A 19,864-nucleotide genomic window follows, 5' to 3' on the forward strand; every position below is an offset into this window, starting at 1 on the left:
AAAAAACTAAACCAATGAGGAAATCATCGTCTCCATACAAGTTCACCTTCACCATGGATTGACTCAAGTAGCCATCATTGCACGATCACTTCCAATAATGCTTGGCACTTGGATCTTATGTCGCGCGTCGCTTCTTGCTTTGCAATACCTACAGTTACCCACTCACCCCATCATCTACTGCTCCAAACGTTTCGCAGCTGATAGTCGGGTTTGATCATCATGGATGTCTCACCGCCACCTGGTCTTCACGACAGGCACTACGACCTCACATTGGACGTCATCAAGCAGCACGGACTAGACCTCGGCGCCAAATGTGCTGCGGTTAACACGACGTAAGTACGATGATGAGGAAAATACAAGGCGAACACTAAGTCGTTTGTAGTGATCCAGCCATTCCCCCTTACTACTACATCAAGAACTGCATTCTCGTAGCCCGCGCTCAAGCAGACTGGGACGTCGGCGACATCTACCGGCTCAACGCAGAAAAAAAGTACGACAGCAGTTTCCGCGACGCGATATCGAGGCCGGACGACGACTCACTAAAGGTCTTGCGTGAATTGCGCGGCGAGCTCGACGACCTCTATGCATCTCGAGAGGCTTCAGTGTCGGCTTCTGAAACAGTTGCCCCGCCGCTTCTTCTAGGCTGGATACCCTATCTGGATTCTAGCTCTGGTAGGTGCTACTATTATAATCTTCTCACACTGGCTACGCAGTGGGAGTTTCCGTATAGCCTGGGTATGGTCCGTGGGACAGACAGGGAGCTTGGAGAACAGGTCATGGTGGGCAGATTTGGTGATAAGGTTAAGGTCGAGGATGAGATGGATAACGAAGATGAGGATGAGGACGGAGACGTAGATGAAGATTACGACGAAGGGGATGACGACTATGACGAAGACGACGATACTGAGGCTTTTACTCAGCCTGTCCAGCCTACATGCGATCACGAGACTTTCGCCCAGGACCAGTTCTCGAGCCTGGCCGTTGATCTGGATCTACTCACAGGTAAGTCATCTTTTCCTTCGTCTTCCGCATGAGACTTGCATGAGCTTCGGACTCGAACGAGCCAGTGATTCACCAATGGTAACGTATTCTACTTGCAGGGGTTCAACAAGTCAATTGGTACGGACGAGTCAGCTTTGGCTTGTGAAGACATGCTAGGTGTATCTGGGCATGGAGGATGACAAAGGTGCATGGAGCCTTGCTCGATGTGGCTTTTAGTCTTTGCGTTCAGGCCTGGCGAGTTCTGTCTACTCTATCTTGGAAGCTTCAATTGAATCGTTCATTGACTGTTCAGGCCCTGACTGATCATTGGCATATACCCATTTCTTTCATTCTGTTATCCGCGATACCAAAGCGCCCGGCAGGTATCCGATATGATTGCTAATAAGGACATGACCGAAACGAAAGCATCGTACACCCCCATACTCCTTGAATATCCTTTAGCGTCTAGAAAACCCTTTGTACACTACGAATTGTGATCGTACCCCTCACATTCAAGGCCCGTCATCCCAAACCATCTAATCATCCCAGCATACCTTCAGCGCTACACATCGAGTTAGCAAATGTCATATCAAACAAGTACAAACAGAGTACTCGAGTTCAAGAGAAAAAGAACTTACCACAAGGGAACGGAAAGTACATATCCTGATTCTCCGTCAAATAAGCATGATAGCTATACTTCTCCTCGCCCGGACCCATCTTCTTCTGCACCTTGTGAATCTTGCCCTGCGGGCCCGGCGCCGGCCTCAGATTCTTCAGTCGCGCAACTTCTCGCAGCATCGTCGTAAGCGTGATGCGCGTCATCGGCAGTCCGAGACACTGGTGCGGTCCGTATCCGAGGTGAATGTAGGAATCCAGCGGGCGGGTGATGTCGACTTCATCGGGGTTAGGGAAGATGGTAGAGTCGTGAGAGGCGGTGCGCAGGTTAACAAAGACGGCGTCGCCGGGTTTGAGATCTGTCGTCTTTCCAGCCTCGGTGATGGAGGTTGGTTTGGCAACGGCGCGGATGACACCCGTTTCGCCGTTCAACCTTCCGCCCTCCATGGTATAGTGCATCAACTTCTCAAACGACTCCTCGCTGTCATCTTGAGCCAACCTAGAGATCTCGGCCCAATGTTTCTTGCCGGCGCCGAGGAGGTAGTATTCGATTGTCTGAGCGAAGAGTTGGCCCTGGTTTGATACCATGCCTCCCGCCGTGCCGAGGATATGGCCCCAAGTCAAGGTCTCCGGCGACATACCACTCTCCAACAACCGCTTAATCATATGCTTGCCATAGCTCTTCAGCACGGATTCCTGCGGCCAGATGGTGGCCATGATACTGCTCAAGAAGCCCGAACTTGCAATCGCCTTGACATTCTTCTCGACGATGTTACCAAGTAGCTGCGTTGCATTTCTTGCTTTGACATGCAAGGGGAAAGAAGAAGCAGGGTCTGCGTCGAAGAAGATGAGCGCAAAGACCGAAGACATGATGAGGTAGAGTTCCGCCTCCGTGAAGATACCGTGGGGTTGTGCGGCGGTCTTCAAAGGCAGCATGAAGAGCTCGGAACAGAAGTGGACATGCGCAAGGTTTCCGACGGAGCGTATGATGTCGACTTGGTTGAAATCAGCGATTTTGGCGCTCTTTTCCTTCAACAGTTCTCTTGTCTTGAGAGTGTAGTAGTTCCGTACTTCCTTGTCCCATTCAGAGATGTAGAGTGCTTTGCTGACCAATTGACGAGAGGCAGTGTTCTTGGGTCCGTCGCCGGCAAGCATGAAGTCGGCGGATGCAGGGCCCATGATGTATTCCATGGCCTTGCCCCAGACGACTTTGAAGGTTGTTTGGTCCTTCATGATGTCGGTGGCCAGCTTGTACTCTTTGACAAACTGAGGGTGTGGTGTCGCTACTGGCTTACTGAAGTCGTACAGATTGTCTTTCTTCAAGTCTTTCAGAGCGGTCTGCATGGCGGACGGGATAGTCAGTGGGTAGTGGGCGTAGATGCTGTTGTACTTGAAGTGCTGTGGGAAAGCGCGCAGAAAGAGCTTGTAGAACACGCATCCGTTGTCGACGCCGAGATCGCTTTCAGCCTGACGGTAGCCCCAGTTGGTCAAGGTGCGTGGGTTGTAGTCGTGTGTGTAGAATCTGTCGCCACGGACCAGCGCAACGGCGTCCGACAAAACAGCACGGGAGACGGTGTACGAAGGGCAGAGACCCGAACCAGGAGCCATGGGCTTCTTTGCGTCCTCGACGACGATACCGGGGTAGATCTCAACCTTGTCGGGGTGATCGTAGAGGTGCTTGAGTTGCTCTTGCACATATTTGTCTGACGTGATGTCTTCGAAAGTGTTATGTGGCTCTAGCTTGAAGTACTTTCGGAACTCGTTGAGCGATCCCAGATTCCATGTACGTGCTTGTTCGATACCCAGGACTTCAATAGCACGGAAGACGGCAGGAACCCTATTCGGTCCAAAGGAGTTGGCACAGTCTTCGATGCTCGATGTCAAGATGTCTACCAGACCTTGGTCGGGTAGTGTGCCGTTGTCACTTCGCTCCAGACCAGCGAACTTGCGCTTCGACGGATCAGGATCAGTCTTCTTGTAGACTTCATTCAACCGGCCAAGGAACTCATATTTGCCGACGGTCTTGGGGTCGCGACCTTCACCGAAGAGGCCGTCCCACATCTCCTGCGTCCACTTCTCGTCACGATCAGAGACTGTAGAGTGCCATCGGTATACGAGGTTGAACTCAGCAGAGACTTGGTTGCCAATGCCCATGGGTAGATCCTTCACTTCCGCGCGAGGGTTCAGCTGCCAGTTGCTGTCAGTCCGGTTGAGATCGAGAATGGTGCGGACGTAGTCGATCAAGATGATGTTGACGTAAAGGCCGCAAGTAATGAGACGACCAGTCTGGAACAGGTCATTGTCGTACTTCTTCCATGCCGCATCATACTTTTCCTTTGTCTTCTTGTCGACTTCGACGTCACCAGTAGACTTTGGTACTTCATTCGAAGGCTTCGTAAAACGTCCTTGCTCGTTGATAGCCGCTAGGTTCTCGACCGTGTAGTTGTGGAAACGGTTGAACATGATCAACATAGCACCAACGCCAGGAGGGAAGAACAACAGTCTTGCTTCCGAGAAGCAGTCAGGCTTGATCTTTCCATCGCGTCCAGTTCTCATCATGTCCTGTTCGGCCTGGTTACTGCCGTACAATGGTGATAGATCGAGGTATGAAGATGTCATCGAGATCGAGTAATCCTCGTGACTTGTGCGGAAGCAGTCGTGGATGATGATGGATGCCAGATAGAACAGCATACTTGAAATACGGTTTGGGTGCAGTTCAGCATGTTTCCTGGTCATGATACTGTCGAACACAACACCAGGATCTGGGCGGGCAGGAGTCTGCATCGTGTCTGGCTTGACAGTCCTGGCGTACGGTGTTCCTGCTGCGCCAACTTGCGGGTTTACTAGACTGTTATTCGATCCATCCGCGGCACGGTACTGGAACTTTGACCCAAGATATGACTGCGGCGGGTGCTGTAAGTCGCCCCATAGCTGGGTCAGAAACTGACCCGTCACTGCCTCTCTTGTCTTTGACCCGTCAGGCAACGCGGCAGCGGTCCGGATAAGGCCTTCCATGAGGTATGTCTTGTCATCGGTATATCCACCAAGCATCTTTTCTTTCTGAATTTCCATCAAGCTCTGGATGTTCTCGATGCCAAGGTGAGACATGTCTCGAAGACCGCCTTCAACCTTCTTGTAGAGACTAGCCTTCTCTTCTGCCGCAATCTTGGAGCCATCACCAGTTTGGTCGGGAAGTGGAGCTGCAGCGGCGCCAATCAGGGCTGCGGCTGCTCTGAAAGATCCACCAATGGCGTTTCTCATAGTGCTGAGTTCGGATGGGTCAGCTGGTCTGGGAGGCTCAGCTCCTGTGCGGGTATCAACATGGGAATCCCATGCCGCTTTCGCCTCTGCAGCTAGACCGGACATGTTGATGGATGTGCTGGATGTTTGCGTTAGTGACATTCCTAGGTCTGGGTCTGTTCCTCCGCTCGAAACAAGACGACGATCCTTTTGGTGGGTCATATCTCAGGTTTCTTTGCTCGAGGATACGTGGATGACTGGCGGATTGCATGGAAACGACGATAACGCCGAGGAGAGATATTGTGATAGGGTCGTAGGAAGAGACGTGATGCAATGGTACTTACATGGAATTGAATCTCTTCTGTGTGGGGCTTCCTTCCACTACCGGTACAGTCAGTCGTACGTGATTTCCGCTTTCAGACTTTTGCAGTCAGGATCCAGATACCACGCGACCTCACAAGCTCCGAGAAACCGCGATGATAGACAAGATATATAGCACGCGAGCTTGCGATGTCTAGTCTTGTAAGTATATGTAGGTAAGCCACCAAAAAAAAGCAGCGAGGGGTATATGTGCAACAACGATCGAACGCTAAAGAAGATCCAAGTTGTTTACACGGCAAGTAGGGAGGCTTGAGACAATGTGTTTGTCGCACAATCGGTCAGCCTCAGTCTTCTTATACCCTCCACATCATTATTCTGATAGGATGCATTCGTAATTGCGGCTGGAGGACAGTTTACGGCGATGCAATCCCTCTAGTTCTCACCGGCACCGGGAACGTCAACAGCTGAGAGGTCCCTTCCCCATTCCAAGCCGTGGCCCGCTGTACTAGATGCAGTAAATGGCCAATTGAAATGCATGCAATTAGCCCATTCGGCAGGTGAAGTTGAGCTAGGCTAGGCTGATCGCGAACGGCTGGGCTGAGTCGTTTGGCTGACCGCCGATATGCCTGCTGGTAGGCAGAAATCCGAGGTGTGCTGCAAGAATTAGCGGGCCCGCAGGTGTCGTCTCAGCCTCGGTCGCAGCCTTTTTGCAGGCAGCGGCCCTCGATGCATCTTGCTTCAGCCTCACTGGATCAAAACTGTCGGTGAGCTTCTTTTTCTGACATGGTGGGTAGGTGGTGAGAGGACAGGCCATCCGGCTGCAGACTTGGAGTAATTGCAATCGGATCGTCACTAGATGATGGCAAATGGAAGAAAAACCGAAGGAGAGAGGACAGGTGGGTGTTGTCCTTCCCACGCTTATGCAGGGTCTAAGTCGGTGTTCCCCGGGGCGATATGGGAGTGGCCGCTGCGGGCAGATGCAATAAGCCTCAAATCGAAAAAGCAAAGATGGAGCTACGTATGATGGATAGTGGTACAGAAGGCTACAGCCAAGCACATTTCCATCGTCACGAGGTTTGTCAAGTCGGACTTGGGATGTACAAAGGATGTTGATGAGCAACATGACCTGGGCATCCGTGAACGCAGTCACATACACACACATACGCATTGGTCACCACGACGCTTTTCAGCATACGGACGATGGGATGTATTAGTGTGAGGTTAGTGCCTATAGGCATCAACGCGCTAGATACGGGTACCTGCGGAGGTGCTACCGTTCTGAGCCCGGTGTGACAGCCTTCACGTCCTCATCCTTCGTGTGCGCCTCGCCGTAACCCTGGTTCAATCCCACCGCCATCCGCACACCATCCCTCTTTCATCATTGGCTTGTGCCCACGAACACCAAGCATTCACCAGGCGCCAATCTTGCTGGTAGCCCCACGCCTGTCGCCTGACACCGTCATCCTACCAGGCATCTTCTACCAGATACCAGGCAGAATAGCGTACCTCTTCCTCTTGTATTTATCTCCAAACTCCTTGCGATACCTCTTCTCCTTCTTCCATGCCCAAACACCCATCTGTCCCACAGCCACGATGATGAAGAGAACGGTGCTCAAGCTCCAGTTGACGAGCGCCACGCCAATCCACGCCATTGCCTCGAACATGTAGTTGGGGCAGGTGACTAGATCGAAGCCCAGTCCCTTGGGAATACCGCGCTCAGTGCTGCCAGGGCGGCGCAAGTTCTTGAGCGTCAGATGCGTGCTGTAGTTGCAAACCTCGCCAATGGCAAACAGGGCCACACCAAGGTATGTGAGAAGCGGGTTGGAAGGTCTAGCAGCCGGGCTGTTGGGACCGTAGCTCCAGTATGCCAGGTTCACACCAGAGAGGAGCCAGTAGTAGCCAGAGTTCTTGTAGATGTTCATTATAGGCATTGTGGCCGACGAGAAGCGGTGGACGAAGAGGGTTTCGAACTCGCGCTTAGCAAAGTGAGCGACGCACATGAGGAAGGTGAGCTTCTGGAGCTGCGACGGAGGGGCTGAGGTGCCATAGATGAGGGAGCGGCCGAAGTAGATGAGCGGGTGAATGAGGAGGGGTCCGAGGTACTCGACGATGAAGACGGTGCGCCATGAGATCTGGGGACCTGGGAGACAGTCAGTCGTCTGTTGGTGAAGAGGTAGAGAGTAGCATACCTAGATCCTTGACATCCACAGCACTCTTGTTCCGCAGGCCCGTGTCGTGAACCTTCACGTCTCGCACATTGTTGATTGGCGATCCGTCGCTGCCCTTGGTGACCCTCAATCGGTGGATTGAGAACCTGGAGGCCTTTGCGATTTCTTCGAAGATTTGGGCGGTCGAGGCATCCGCAGAGACGGTGATGGTCTCGGGGAGGTTCTTGATCGGACGGCCTGTGGAGGGGTTAACAAACAAACAAACACCAGGATGCACTCAATCGGACCGAAGCCGACTCAATGGGTCAAGGAACAGGCATACCACGAGGGCGCACGACGAGTGTGAGGTCGGACATTGTTGCGTGCTGCGACAGCGTGTGCTGTGTGTGTGGACATTTAGCAAGATGGTATTCGGAGCGGCAGCCTCGGCCTCCCGTTCAGGCTAGGCTCAAAGGGTTCAGCCACTTCGCCATTAGGGGAAACCATGCGAGTGAGATTGACCGCATGTGTGTAAGATCATGAATCAAAGCCTTCGACGTCAGACGTCCGTCTAGAGCAGGCCATGTGGTCGCCACTATCTATACGTGTTCGGCACATGCATCTCCACACCCGCCTTCATACCCTTCAGCCCAACTGCACCACAACCTGCCATGCAACTTCCGGCCCCATGCACGCGACCATCTCACCAATAACACCCCTAATCGACTTTGAATTCCTCAGCTCGCTGCCGTCCCAAGAGACCAGGTCCTATACGCAGTCAATACAGAGTAAGCGTTTCATATAAGCAGCTTACTGACCTGAGCTTCCGCCATTCTCCCACCAACGCGAATAGGCATAGTGGCCAGGTCGAGTTGCTCTTCAATCTCTTCAGCAGTCATAAGGCCCGGCACCTTGAGCTCAAACAACGACACGCCCTTGCTGACAGCCTTGCCAGCCTCAGCAGCTGTCGGGTAGGGATAATCAGAGTAATCGTCTTGCTCTCCATCGATGCCCATCTCCTTCCTGCGACGCTCCCTAGACATGGAGACATACGGCTTCTTGTCAAGCAGAGCGCGCATTTCACCTTCGAGCGGATGCCACTCGTATGTTTCAGGATCGAGAACATGCTGGGTTTTGTAATCGCCCTTGTACTTCATCTTGACGCAAGAATGAATGTAGTATCCCATATAGTAGTACTGATAGCCGCCCTCAAGAGCCAGCGCGGCTTCTCGTAGCGCACTCAACTTTCCAAACTGCCACTGTTCATAGTCGGAATGGTAGAGCATGTAGACGCCGCTAACGCAGTGGGGTAGCAGATCGAGTATACCCATCGCGATGAGCCGTCCATCAAGCCGGTAGCACTGGTGGTAAGATCCGAGCTGCTGCTCTTTGCCCTCGACGGTCCTGGTAGTCTGCTTCAATGGTGAATCGCACAGAAACCGTTTGAAGCCTGCTTGAGAGATCTCGTGGGGTTTCTCTTTGTGCACGTTCTGTTGGTAGTTCTTGAACAACTCATACTTTTCGAGCGTAAACGCTGCTGGCTCCAGTGTTACCTCAAAGCGGTGTGCGGGCTCGGGCGGTCGTTTGACATTCTCATATTCGGTCTTGTGAATCTCACGAGTGAGATCAAAGGTGTTTTTGAACCGAGCTTTCTCCCTGGCGATGGTCAGCCTAGTAACAACTCTGCCGTATCGCGACGCACTCTTTCGATATTGGGTAGAGCCTGGAAGCTTCTTTCGTATAAGACTCCCCTAGCACATGGTCATTCCAGTGGTTGACGGCTTTTCTTTGATCCTTCGAGGGCTTGAAGGAGGCTACGGGTAGACTAGTCTCGGGTAAGTCTCTAGCAGGATGTTGCTGCAAGCCTGCTTACCGAATCGTGTAATGTGGACAGCAGTGTCGCAGCACATCCGGCTTGTAAAAGATGGTACCAGATCTAGAAGCCACTGTCAGCTGCTATTGTAGGAATAGCGCTGTATGTAATGTGCTATGCATGAGTGGGTCGTACCTTCTCCAACCGCGGTCCACGAGGATTTGGTAGACCTCAACGGTCAAGCTTTTCGACGAGAAGTAGTAACTCGCCCCTAATCAAGTAAGGTCAGTCGGTGCTCTCGGCTCGCAGCCTCATTCCGATTTTCCCCGCTCAAGCTCACCAGACAGCTCATGATTGAGATGGAGATGCACTGTGATGCAATCAATCTCAAGAATCTAGATCTGCATCAAACAACGCCTGCCGACGTGTATACGAGCCGACATAGACGATGCTTGGCAGTGATGCATCGCTTGGGGGCATGGGCAGGGACGGGCAAGATTCCAAGGTTCCATGCGACGCGGGGCTGCACGTGAGGCAGGTAACCTTAACGGAACATCAAATGCAGGCGAGAAAAGCGCCGGCTGCAACACTGACGGCCATTGATGCCCATTGTTCGTGTGAGATGGCTTGACCGCTCTGACAGCGGCATGCAGGCATGACGATCCGTCCATGATCGAATAGGGATGACTATGAAAATCCACGTACGAGAGTTGGCGGTTCTACTGCCATTCGATGCGTCTTTGCAGTACCCGCACGACTCACTACTGTAGCCTGGAAATGACCGTTAGCAAGTCGTTGATAGCCAGGGTCTGAGATGGGAGGTCCGTATTGCTGGGAGCTTGAGAGATAGTTCATGTCCAGCCAGACAGGCACGAGCCGGAACCCAGGGAAATGGTTGGAGCAGAACATACCGAAAGGCGTCACACTGGACTGCATGAGGGCAGCATAAGCGTGGGAGCTGGTGGGGGTAGTGGTCCGAGGCGGATTCGAGCGTCGTCGCGGCGGCGAGCGATGACAGGCGGTAGCAGAATGAATAATAGCTCCTTGTCCACGCCCGGTTGCTACAGATCAGGGCTCTTGGGACTGTCGGGGTCGGTCAGGGCGGTCAGGGCGTGGATGGCAATGATGTTCTGGCGGAGACGGGCGATCGGTCGCGGGGTCAAGACACACAATAGCAATGCAAAGGTTGTTGTATCACAGCGTGCAGGGCGCGCACCAGAGACTCTGATCAGCGTCTACACGGGGGCAATTGCTCGTTTTCTAGTGGGCAATTCGCCGTTTAAATGCCTGTACGTCATCCAGAGGGCAGGCAGCAGAGAGGCTGCAAGCGGCGCGCTGGTCTCGCGTGCCCCGCCGGCTCCCTATGCAGCGCATTGGAGCTGCGAGCTGGGACCGTAGACGACCTGTCTCGTGTGCCGATAGGTGAAGCCAGTGCCTTGTCTGGCTGCCGTTGATTGCAGTTTTGTGCAGCTCTGTGCAGACACCCCGGACAAAGCTCCTCTTGCAGGCGGGCCTTGGCGACAGGCGTGACGCTCCGCGAGCCCTTAGTTTCCACGTAAAAAGTCCCTGACCCGAACCACCTACTAAAACATCCATCCACCATGCCGAACTTCTTTGCTGCTCGCAGGCTCCTTCAACATCCTCAGCCCCGTCATCCGCGGGACTGAGCCTTGCTCAGCCCTTTTGCCTACCACACCTTCACCCTTCACACTTCACACTACCACTTCCCCCGTGAAGCCACACACACACACACACTCCCACAGACCCTCCTGAGCCACACTTTCGCTGTTTGCTCGGCTCCATTCCACTTCACCGCCTGGCTCGCCTCTGCTCTTCCGACCCAGCCTATTGTTCAGGCCTGCTGCCGTCGCGTCGAGCGAGTCGCATACAAGCGGTGCCACGCATATCTCCGCGCTTTCCCTTGTCGATATTCTGACATGGCCGCTACGCAGCAGCTGTCGATGCAGTCGCGCACTGGTCGCGTGAACCAACGTAAGTCTGCTCACGAGACCCCCACAACTCGCATCGAAAAATTGAATCCCTTCCGCGAATCCCCCCAGACTCACCGCTTTAACTTTCGGCTGATTGGCGGCAGGCTATGGGTCCCAAGGCGAGCGGCTAGTCGCCGGTGTTGTCCCGCTTTCCGCCGACAAGTACTACGTCCTCCTCATCCAGTCTACCAAGCGAAACGGCTGGGTGCTCCCAAAAGGCGGCTGGGAGACGGACGAGGCAACGGCCCAAGACGCCGCCAAACGCGAAGCCTGGGAAGAGGCTGGCATAATATGCAAGATCAACTACGACCTTGGCCTCATCCCTGAGAAGCGAAGACCCGACCAGCTCACTTCCCAGGCCCCAAAGGCCTCGTACCACTTCTTCGAGGCGACTGTTGAGAAGCAAGAGGCCCAATGGCCGGAGCAGCACAAGCGGAATCGAAATTGGTTCAGCTATACCCAGGCGCGACAGGCCTTGGCGGAACGGCCCGAGTTGCTCGACGCGCTGGACCGGTGTACCATGCATCGATCATAGATGGTATACGGGCGCCTGTAGGTGCGCAAAGTCGCACACAGCCACCACGAGGAATCCTGGACGCATGTCCCAGGCCCCTAGCAGACGTTCGTGTCTTTTCTTCTTCTTCTAATACTGCATCTATACGGCATCTCAAAAGCGTCGGGGGAAATCATAGACATTTGGCATTGTACTGTCTACTCTACATTTGGCGTTGTGGTCGCTTTTCGAAAGGTAGAACGATGCATTCCCGCTCTTGGGCTACAAGAGCGCCGGACCAGTTTGGTTCGCAAACAATGCAATTTGGCTTTGCCAAGCTACAATCTCCGCTCTATTGGTGCGGTCCTCTTTTCCAGTTCCTGCTCCTGAAGCAATGTTTGATGTTTTCCGTCAACGCTGCCCAGTGCCGATTAACAGTTGGTCACATAACGAGGCCGAGTCTGCCGCTTGCTATCTACGCAGCCATTAGACCTATGCGACTGCATGCAGATCGGAGATGATCGAGTGGTGCAACATCTGGAAAGTATGTTTCAACGACTGCAACGCCTGAACAGACAGAAAGTACCGCCATGAGCACGCTCGCACTACGGACATTGTGTGAAGATGCTTGCATTAGTTTATGAGAAACTCGCTCATCCAATTATGCATACTTTAGTCCTTTCGACATTAGAGGCGACATCATTACAGCAGCACTAAAAACCCCCTTAATCTAACATCAATCATCTGCGAGTTCAGCATCACGCATCATGTTATCCATATCTCATCATATTCCCCTATCCCCTTGCCGTCAAAATGCCGTCCTCCCTGTCTTAACACTCTTCAACACCCCCTCATCAGCCAACCTCTCAATCATATTGTAAAGCACAAAATCACACCCCCGCTTCACCACAAGATTGATCGTCACAGGAACCATTTCCTCATGGAACGTAACATTACTTTGATACGCCACCTGCCCAATCGGCACGGTAAAATCCGCACATCCAAAGATCGGACAGATACCCGCCCCCGTTATCTTCGCTGTTGGCGGCGTAACAGCTAGATACGACGCATCCGGCGAGTCATTAAGTTCCTTTTCGCGAAACGAAGGGAGACCGCCTGTGCCAATGTCGTAGAGCATAACCGACTCGGAGCAGGATTCTGGAGTCGAGTATTGCAATTCGCGCTCGTACCATTCTACAGCTGTGTTCTTGGTGACGAGGGCGGCGTCGTAAGTTGTCTGGTTTGTACGGCTTTCGTTGAAGTTTGCCCATCCCGGTCTCCGCGCGGGATCGATAGGAGGGAAGCGGCCGTCGAAGAGGGCAGCCCAGGCTGTTAGCAGGGGTTTTCCGACGACGGTCCATGCGGACCATGTATTTATCACGTTGGTGGCGGCGTTCATGGTTGTAAAGTTGCTAGCGATGGGGTCGGAGAAGTTTTGTACGGTGGCAGTGAAGTTGAATTCTTTGACTGTCATGTTGAAGATTCGGGACATGTTTGCTATGAAGTCTTGCAGAATAGGTTCTGCGGCGGAGTTGTTGAGAGGTAGGTAGTCGGTGGGATATAAGATTGTTTTGGGAAATGCGTTGGTGTCTGGGACGGAGAGGGGGGACAGTCCAGTTATCGACGCGTCTTGGTAGAGGGAGGGTGTGTACCAGGATTTTGCAAACTTGATCCATTTGTAAGGGTCGCGGGAGAAGACGCCGGCGGTGTCGGTTGCGGCTCCTAGGGGAATGACTCGTTCGAGGGATATCATGCCCTGGCTGGGTCGTTGGCCGTATACGCCAGCTACCGCGGCCGGCCGTCTCATGGAAGAACCCGTATCGCTTCCAATGGCGTAGTCTAGCCAGTCATACGCGGCGATGGAGCAGCCACCGCCCGATGAAGAAGCTGAGCACGTGAGCCACCCATCTCCTCTCGGGTTGAATGGGTAGTGCTCATCTTGCCATTCCCAAGGGTTAGCACCAGAAGCAAACTGAGCGAGCTTCTGTTTGCCGACTACGACACCTCCAAGATCGAGAATCTGCTGTACTGAAGGTGCTGTGCCATTCGATATGGGTGTGATATAAGCCCATGCTTGACTGCCACCGGAGGTTTGTAGACCCTTGAGGTCGTACAGGTCCTTGATCGCGACACGCTCGCCTGCGAGGGGTCTGTCGTCATCCCAGTAGTAAATGCGTGAAGGGACAGGAATCATAGGGTCCCAGAATTTGGGCAGGAATACGCCGAGCGGGTTGTGGTTGTTTTCTCCATCATTCGCATCGTAGGCGCCGAAGAGGAACGTCCTATAAGTATCTGGATAAAGTCGATACACAGTCGCAAAGCTTATGGAGCCGTCTTCCACAGATGCGAGGTATGGGCCAGCAGGTATTTCAACGGGCGATTGAAGTACAACCTTGTTCGCTGAGGCATCTGCAGTCACCGAGGAGTCTATGAAAAGCATGCTCGTGTTGAAGGTTGCTAGATATTCCATGGCAGAAGCATCCAAGGTCGACTTGACGCTTGATGAGAGATACAGTCCGTCCAGGAAGTCATGGCTGAAAACGTCGTCACCCTCGAGGTACGACGATACGATACTGGTCAGGACGTCCTTCGTGATAGTGGTCTCGTTGGTTTTGATGACAGTGATCGGAATTGACGTAGATGTGCCCGCAGTTGCGCAACCAGCACTCGCCTTCGGGTACTTGGTATTTGCCAGGTATGAGACATTCCCTAGCTCGAAGATTGTATCACTGTAAGGGTTTTCGAGAACAAAGTTGTAGGGATTTCTCTTAACAACGGGAGCGGCCAAGGCGGAGATAGACGCAAGAGATGCGGTCAGCAATCCGGAGAAGATGATACGGCCCGCCATGGTGAGCGTATGTGAACGGCACACCTGCAAACTTTCAGATCGCCATTAAAACTCTTTTATACACTTGAGCAGTATCAAGGTCCCGCTGGTATGATACCCAAGATAACCGGACATATAGAGATGCCTCTTTCGCTCATGGTGAGCAGTACCACGCTGTTGCCGAAGCTGCTAGCGACTTGGCAACATGCGGGCTGCATCTCCACAATCGATGCCTAACCGGATGCAAATCGCCGACTGGTTGCTTATCGCATATCGGATGGTGTTCATAGTCATCGGTATGGGATTCGTTATCAATCTCTCCGGTATGTGGAGGGACGTTGACTTGCATGTCGGTTGAGATGCGCCGATTGCGCTTCCAGGTAGTTCCGAAAATGATGCGGGTACCCCACGTGTAGTCACTATGAAGTTGAATATATGCTCCTATATGTTTCTACTCCGATCGTATGAAGACAAAATCCGCAGCGAGATGCCATTGTCGTAAATGTGGTTATATTTGTTCTTCATCGAGCTTCTGATGTTCCACGAGACGTGAACGTGACTGCTCCACAATGACTTCATCCCGGAGAGCTATTTCTTTGATCCGTCAAGAATATTATCGTGCGTGACAACAAACAGCGCATTCCAACTTCAATATTATGAGCATGAATCAGGACCCTGTATCCGTCTACACAAGTCGCGAACCTGCTTTGAATGGCCCTGTTGCGGACCCGCTGACGGTCCTTCCGCCGGAGATCGTGCTCCGCATCCTCGATTTCACACCCGTCTCAGCCTTAGCATCTCTTACCGTTGTATCACGCGCCTGGCACCATTTCATCGACGAAACACACCAAGAAGCTATCTACTCCTCTCCAACTAAGACGTCGCAATCGCATACGAACTCTCAATCACCCCGCACCGCACGCGACTTCTCGTTTGTTGAAGATTACACCAGCTTCTCCAAGTTCTTCGAGAACCTCACATCATGGAAAGATCTATGCAAACGACAAACTCTTCTTGCGCGCAACTGGACCTCGTCACAACCTGTCACGCAAGAGTCCATCCTGCAGGTCACCAATAATGCGGTATGGCGGTTCAAAGCCGACTTCAAACGTCGCCTGTTCATCTCGACATCGCATGCTGGTGGACTGAATGTGACTGACATGGACACTGGCGACATCCTGTGGCAGTTGCCTTCGATTCTAGACTCGAATTCTGAGGATGCCGTCAGACCGTATGCGCATTTGGAGTATCAAGATGGAATGGCCGTATTTGACCGTGAAGGAGACGCGGTGGAAGTCTGGCAAACAGATCAAGAAGGTACGGCAAGAGGAGAGTTTCGACGTGTAGCTGTTCTAGATCACGATTGTCAAACAAGAGGATTCCAGCTTTCTTATTGGACGTTGGTTGTGGTCGCAGTAGAGGGCCAGGGCTTCGTGTACGATATGAAGCAAAGCCCACCAAAGCTGACTACCCACTTGAAGATTGAAGAAGACGCGGTAGGGCACCTCGATCAGAACGAGGATGTGGTTGTGTATTCCATGGGAGCACGTGGTTACCACGTGTACGACAAGAAGACTGGAGAGGCTCTGGGTACACTACAGCCATCGCAGTGTACAGAAACATACCACGTCGAACCCTTGCCACCTCTCGATAGACCTGGATCCAACGGGGCTTTGGCCGCGCTGAGTACCGGTCGCCCATCGAGACCAATCTTCCCTGCATCAAATCCCCGCAAAACCCGCTTGAAGCCTGTTCAACTCAATAAAGGCCCTCTTCCCATCCAGAACGGAAGAGATACCAGCGAGGACGAATGGGGTGCTGGCATGCTAGATCGCGACAGCAACCTTTTCGTGGGCTTCTCCCGGCTTGGCTGTATCTTTTTGTGCTCCGACTTCCGCAAGGCACTTGAAGACGGGGCCAAAAACCTAGCACGTTACAGTCAGATCCTACAGTGTGACTCTGACGGGTCAAGCTTTGACCTCGGTGGTTGGCTATCTGTTCGCAACCATCGAATCATGTTTGAGATTATGAACAGAGCCTACGTCGTTGCGCTCGACAGTCAGAATCGCATCAGCCTCGAAGAGCAAGCCGCTGGGCGGGCATCCTCATACTGTTACCTCAATAGTTCTGCGCCGCAACTCGCGTGTCCAATTAGCTTCATGACACTTTACGACGATTGTATCATGTCGACTTATGCGGTAATGAACAGGCCCCTGAAGAACGAATATATAAGAGCTAACAGCAGGCAGACACTGGGTGAAAGGCGTGATGGAACGACCGCGAGGAACATTCGTCTCTTCCCAACAAAGACGATTCGCATCATCAGCCTTGCGCCTAACCTTGATGGAGAAGATAGGGCGATGGGGGGCGTGGAGGACCCAACATCTGCAGGGAGAGTGGATCCTATGAATGCGTCTCAGGATCCAATGTTGCGGTTGATCTCAATGATTCAAACGGCTGATGAAGAGGAGCTTCCTGGTTGGTACAATGATGTGTACGATGACGATGACGATGAGTGGGTTGACGATTAGGCACCCCTCCTGATCCACGGCGCTATAAGGCTTCTGCAGTGAAGCAAAGCGAACACTAGAACGCTCTTGCTTTTGGGGAAGTACTTAAAGGTCATACTGTCATCAATCAATATCGGCAAAGAGAAATCTAATGTTTTCATGAACGCCTTTCTGGAGTATCTAGGAATTGGTGGTATACGGCACCGCTTCGACGCATTCACCTTTTGGTTTAGCTAACGATACATCAACGTATCTAGACACGAGTACTCTCATTGATGGCGAAATACGAGTGGAGTTTTGGTTGCGGCAGGGATATGGTCAAGAAATCACCTAAAGCTCTGCGAAAGTGCTGTAAAGCTTCCTTAGAGAATGGAGAACGCTGATCATAGCTGAACATACCATCGCTACGTTGGCGCACATGTGTGTCGAGGATGCCGCTTCTAACGCACTGCCATATCTTGCATGCATAATACTAGGCTTGTGACCGTCGAGCGAATGCATATGCACGAAACAGCAACGATAACTGCTGATAGAACATTTCGATAGCGTCAGGTGTGGATGTTCTCTCTGGAAGCGCAACCTATCGATCACAGTAATTATTCTTATCGATGAACATTACCGTATCAGTCCCTACGCCCAGTCCAATATAGCGAGCTGCATATCCGGACTTCTCGAGATCACAAGTGGTTCGTAGCAAACGATTCAAAACCAGTAAAAACGGTGCGAGAATATCTCTTAGCGATGCGCGGCTTGATGACGCATCATAGCTAGCATACCAGTTACATCACATCATGATCCGAGGCCTTGTCATCGGCGAGGTGCACATACGATGCGCAAAAACTAGGCTGTATAACAAGTATAACACGCACCTTTAAAGAGTGAATATCACTCCATAGTATACATACTCTTTACTTACGATACTCGCCATATCGGATCGAGAGGTGACGTACTCAAAAGGGTGCTAAGTCGCTTTGTAGGTGCACTGCAATCTCTAGCGCGGGTGAATGTTTAAGTATATAGGGGTTCTCAATGTGTGCATAAGAGATAGTAGAGGAATGAGTAGTCGTTAGCTAGTTCGCAACTTCAACAGGCCCACTAGGTGCCTTTCGCACCACGACATTCCTGGCAGTAAGCTAATAAACCATGAAGTTCCTTATTTCAAGGGTCTCGAGTGCGTGCAAAAGAGCTGCAAAAAACCGATCCCCAATCTTCGACAAAAGATAAATCTCTGGAATTACTTGGCATAAATACTATAAGCCATGTTGGGAATCTAAACCCAGATACATTTCTAGTCAGTCCAACCGAAGGGGAGAATGATCCAATGTTGGTTATAATCATCAGAGAAGCCATAAGACATCAGGTTAACTCTGTATCCATTAGATCGATCCTTCTTCATGCGGGGCAGTTGCGGAACCTACCCAAGATTTCTGCTACTACTTGCCAACTGAATGTAAGTGTCCCACTCAGCATTCTTTATACTAGATAAAGTGACGGACAGGTTAGCCGAATCCTTGAGCTCATGCTATGTACTTACAGCCAAGTCCCGTTCCTGCCACCAGCGCCGATGCGCCATTGGTTACTTCTACCAGAAGCACAATACCCTGGGCCTGACGCGAGCTCTACCGAGGTACCGCCCGATGGGAAGAAGAGCTTGACTGAGGAAATTCCCAGTTAATGAACAGATATACTACCTATTGCACACTCACTCACATTCGTTTTTGACCAGCGTTATGGTCCAGAAGTTTTCCGACGAGGAATCGTCTCGGTTGTTGACCTTGTTCAGTCTGAACATTTGGTTATCATTTTTAGGGTTGAATTCATGGCCATGTGTTTTGTTCATGTAATCTAGAACGGTTTCAGACGTGGCTCCTGAACTCGTATCGGACAGCGTGGTCTCTCACCTTTGCCAGCATCGATGGCCAAGCCAGATCGCATGTTGACGATCATAACTCGGGCGCCGTCGAGCTCTTTTGGCAAACAGTTTTCCTTTCCTCCGTACGAGTATCTTGCGTTTGTCTCGTTGATAGTGTTCCTGAGGCTCTCAAGCTGGCGTTCCATGCGGGTCTCTGATGCCGCCGTCTCCTCTTGGTGGATTATGCGCAATGTTTCTGCATTTTGTGCCCTTTCCTTCATATCCATTATTGTGTTCCTACTCTCAGAAATCTGTTGGTGAGCTTCATCAAGCGCAGTTCTCAATGTCAGTTTGTCCTCCTCCTTCTCCTTGGTCATGGCCGTAAATCGCTCTTCTTGTCGCAGAGCAGCTTCTTCCATTGCCTTCTGTTGAGCGCGCGCACTCTGAAGCGCAGCGATATTGGTTGAGTCATTACGGAAAGGTTGCTGAGAGAGATTAGGCTCAGTTGTACGATTGGTGAAGTGCTGAAGAGAAACTGCCATTGCGACAAACGGATGGTTGGTAAGATGCTAAGATTGTCAAGTTGAAGATTAAGATTCGAAAGCCTGAACCCCGAACAAATAGTACGAGCTGAGATAGATCAAATACTGCGTAATAAACGATAGCGATGGGTTTCAGATCAGAATCGATTGGCCCAAGGGTCTAGGCTTCTTGGACGGAGTGGCCGGAGAGGCGTACACACCACGGCTGAGGAGGTCGGTTCGAGCCATGTGGCTTTTCGATAGATCATAGACGCGCGTCCAAGGTTCTGTGTGCTCAACCACGTGGACTATCGTAGCGCCACTAGTTTCTTGTGGTGTGCAGCTGCAATGTGAAGGCTATGCAGGGTTATGGCTTGACCTGCAGGACCTGACAGGCTATTCTTTGCCTACCAAGATGATCTAGCTGCTCCTTAGTGTGATGAACTTCAGCCGATCTCAGAGCTAATCTATTGGTACTAGCATTATTGATCCCATGCATCGCTCATTATCACGTGGACAGATAAGGAGATTTTGAGGTCCAAAGTTATCGGCA

The 19,864-nt window shown here is 51.9% G+C and overlaps 8 protein-coding genes across 8 annotated transcripts; 3 read left to right on the top strand and 5 right to left on the bottom strand.

The window, feature by feature from the left end:
* Positions 1 to 219: 219 nt before the first annotated feature.
* On the top strand, positions 220 to 1,034 carry AA0111_g10098 (hypothetical protein; the record flags this gene model as incomplete). Its single annotated transcript, XM_028643809.1, has 2 exons — positions 220 to 332; positions 383 to 1,034. 2 exons carry the CDS (start codon positions 220 to 222, stop codon positions 1,032 to 1,034), a joined length of 765 nt encoding a protein of 254 aa, XP_028502312.1.
* A 483-nt stretch (positions 1,035 to 1,517) lies between these two features.
* AA0111_g10099 (Psi-producing oxygenase A) lies at positions 1,518 to 4,962 on the bottom strand (the record flags this gene model as incomplete). Its single annotated transcript, XM_028643810.1, has 2 exons — positions 1,518 to 1,543; positions 1,620 to 4,962. 2 exons carry the CDS (start codon positions 4,960 to 4,962, stop codon positions 1,518 to 1,520), a joined length of 3,369 nt encoding a protein of 1,122 aa, XP_028502311.1.
* Positions 4,963 to 6,635: 1,673 nt separating this feature from the next.
* AA0111_g10100 (hypothetical protein) lies at positions 6,636 to 7,681 on the bottom strand (the record flags this gene model as incomplete). The annotated part of the gene is made up of 3 exons (XM_028643813.1): positions 6,636 to 7,297; positions 7,347 to 7,562; positions 7,648 to 7,681. The coding sequence occupies 3 exons, from the start codon at positions 7,679 to 7,681 to the stop codon at positions 6,636 to 6,638; spliced, it is 912 nt and encodes a 303-aa protein (XP_028502310.1).
* A 268-nt stretch (positions 7,682 to 7,949) lies between these two features.
* Positions 7,950 to 10,053, bottom strand: AA0111_g10101 (hypothetical protein; the record flags this gene model as incomplete). The annotated part of the gene is made up of 7 exons (XM_028643814.1): positions 7,950 to 8,072; positions 8,123 to 8,960; positions 9,007 to 9,129; positions 9,178 to 9,240; positions 9,313 to 9,388; positions 9,823 to 9,888; positions 10,029 to 10,053. The coding sequence occupies 7 exons, from the start codon at positions 10,051 to 10,053 to the stop codon at positions 7,950 to 7,952; spliced, it is 1,314 nt and encodes a 437-aa protein (XP_028502302.1).
* A 1,001-nt stretch (positions 10,054 to 11,054) lies between these two features.
* Positions 11,055 to 11,643, top strand: AA0111_g10102 (hypothetical protein; the record flags this gene model as incomplete). Its single annotated transcript, XM_028643815.1, has 2 exons — positions 11,055 to 11,109; positions 11,213 to 11,643. The coding sequence occupies 2 exons, from the start codon at positions 11,055 to 11,057 to the stop codon at positions 11,641 to 11,643; spliced, it is 486 nt and encodes a 161-aa protein (XP_028502301.1).
* A 766-nt stretch (positions 11,644 to 12,409) lies between these two features.
* Positions 12,410 to 14,449, bottom strand: AA0111_g10103 (hypothetical protein; the record flags this gene model as incomplete). The annotated part of the gene is made up of 1 exon (XM_028643816.1): positions 12,410 to 14,449. One exon carries the CDS (start codon positions 14,447 to 14,449, stop codon positions 12,410 to 12,412), a length of 2,040 nt encoding a protein of 679 aa, XP_028502300.1.
* A 635-nt stretch (positions 14,450 to 15,084) lies between these two features.
* AA0111_g10104 (hypothetical protein) lies at positions 15,085 to 16,959 on the top strand (the record flags this gene model as incomplete). The annotated part of the gene is made up of 1 exon (XM_028643817.1): positions 15,085 to 16,959. The coding sequence occupies one exon, from the start codon at positions 15,085 to 15,087 to the stop codon at positions 16,957 to 16,959; it is 1,875 nt and encodes a 624-aa protein (XP_028502306.1).
* Positions 16,960 to 18,640: 1,681 nt separating this feature from the next.
* Positions 18,641 to 19,332, bottom strand: AA0111_g10105 (hypothetical protein; the record flags this gene model as incomplete). Its single annotated transcript, XM_028643818.1, has 2 exons — positions 18,641 to 18,783; positions 18,840 to 19,332. The coding sequence occupies 2 exons, from the start codon at positions 19,330 to 19,332 to the stop codon at positions 18,641 to 18,643; spliced, it is 636 nt and encodes a 211-aa protein (XP_028502305.1).
* Positions 19,333 to 19,864: the final 532 nt, after the last annotated feature.

Source organism: Alternaria arborescens (genome assembly GCF_004154835.1).
Source record: "Alternaria arborescens strain FERA 675 chromosome Unknown contig_32, whole genome shotgun sequence".
NCBI lineage: Eukaryota > Fungi > Ascomycota > Dothideomycetes > Pleosporales > Pleosporaceae > Alternaria > Alternaria arborescens.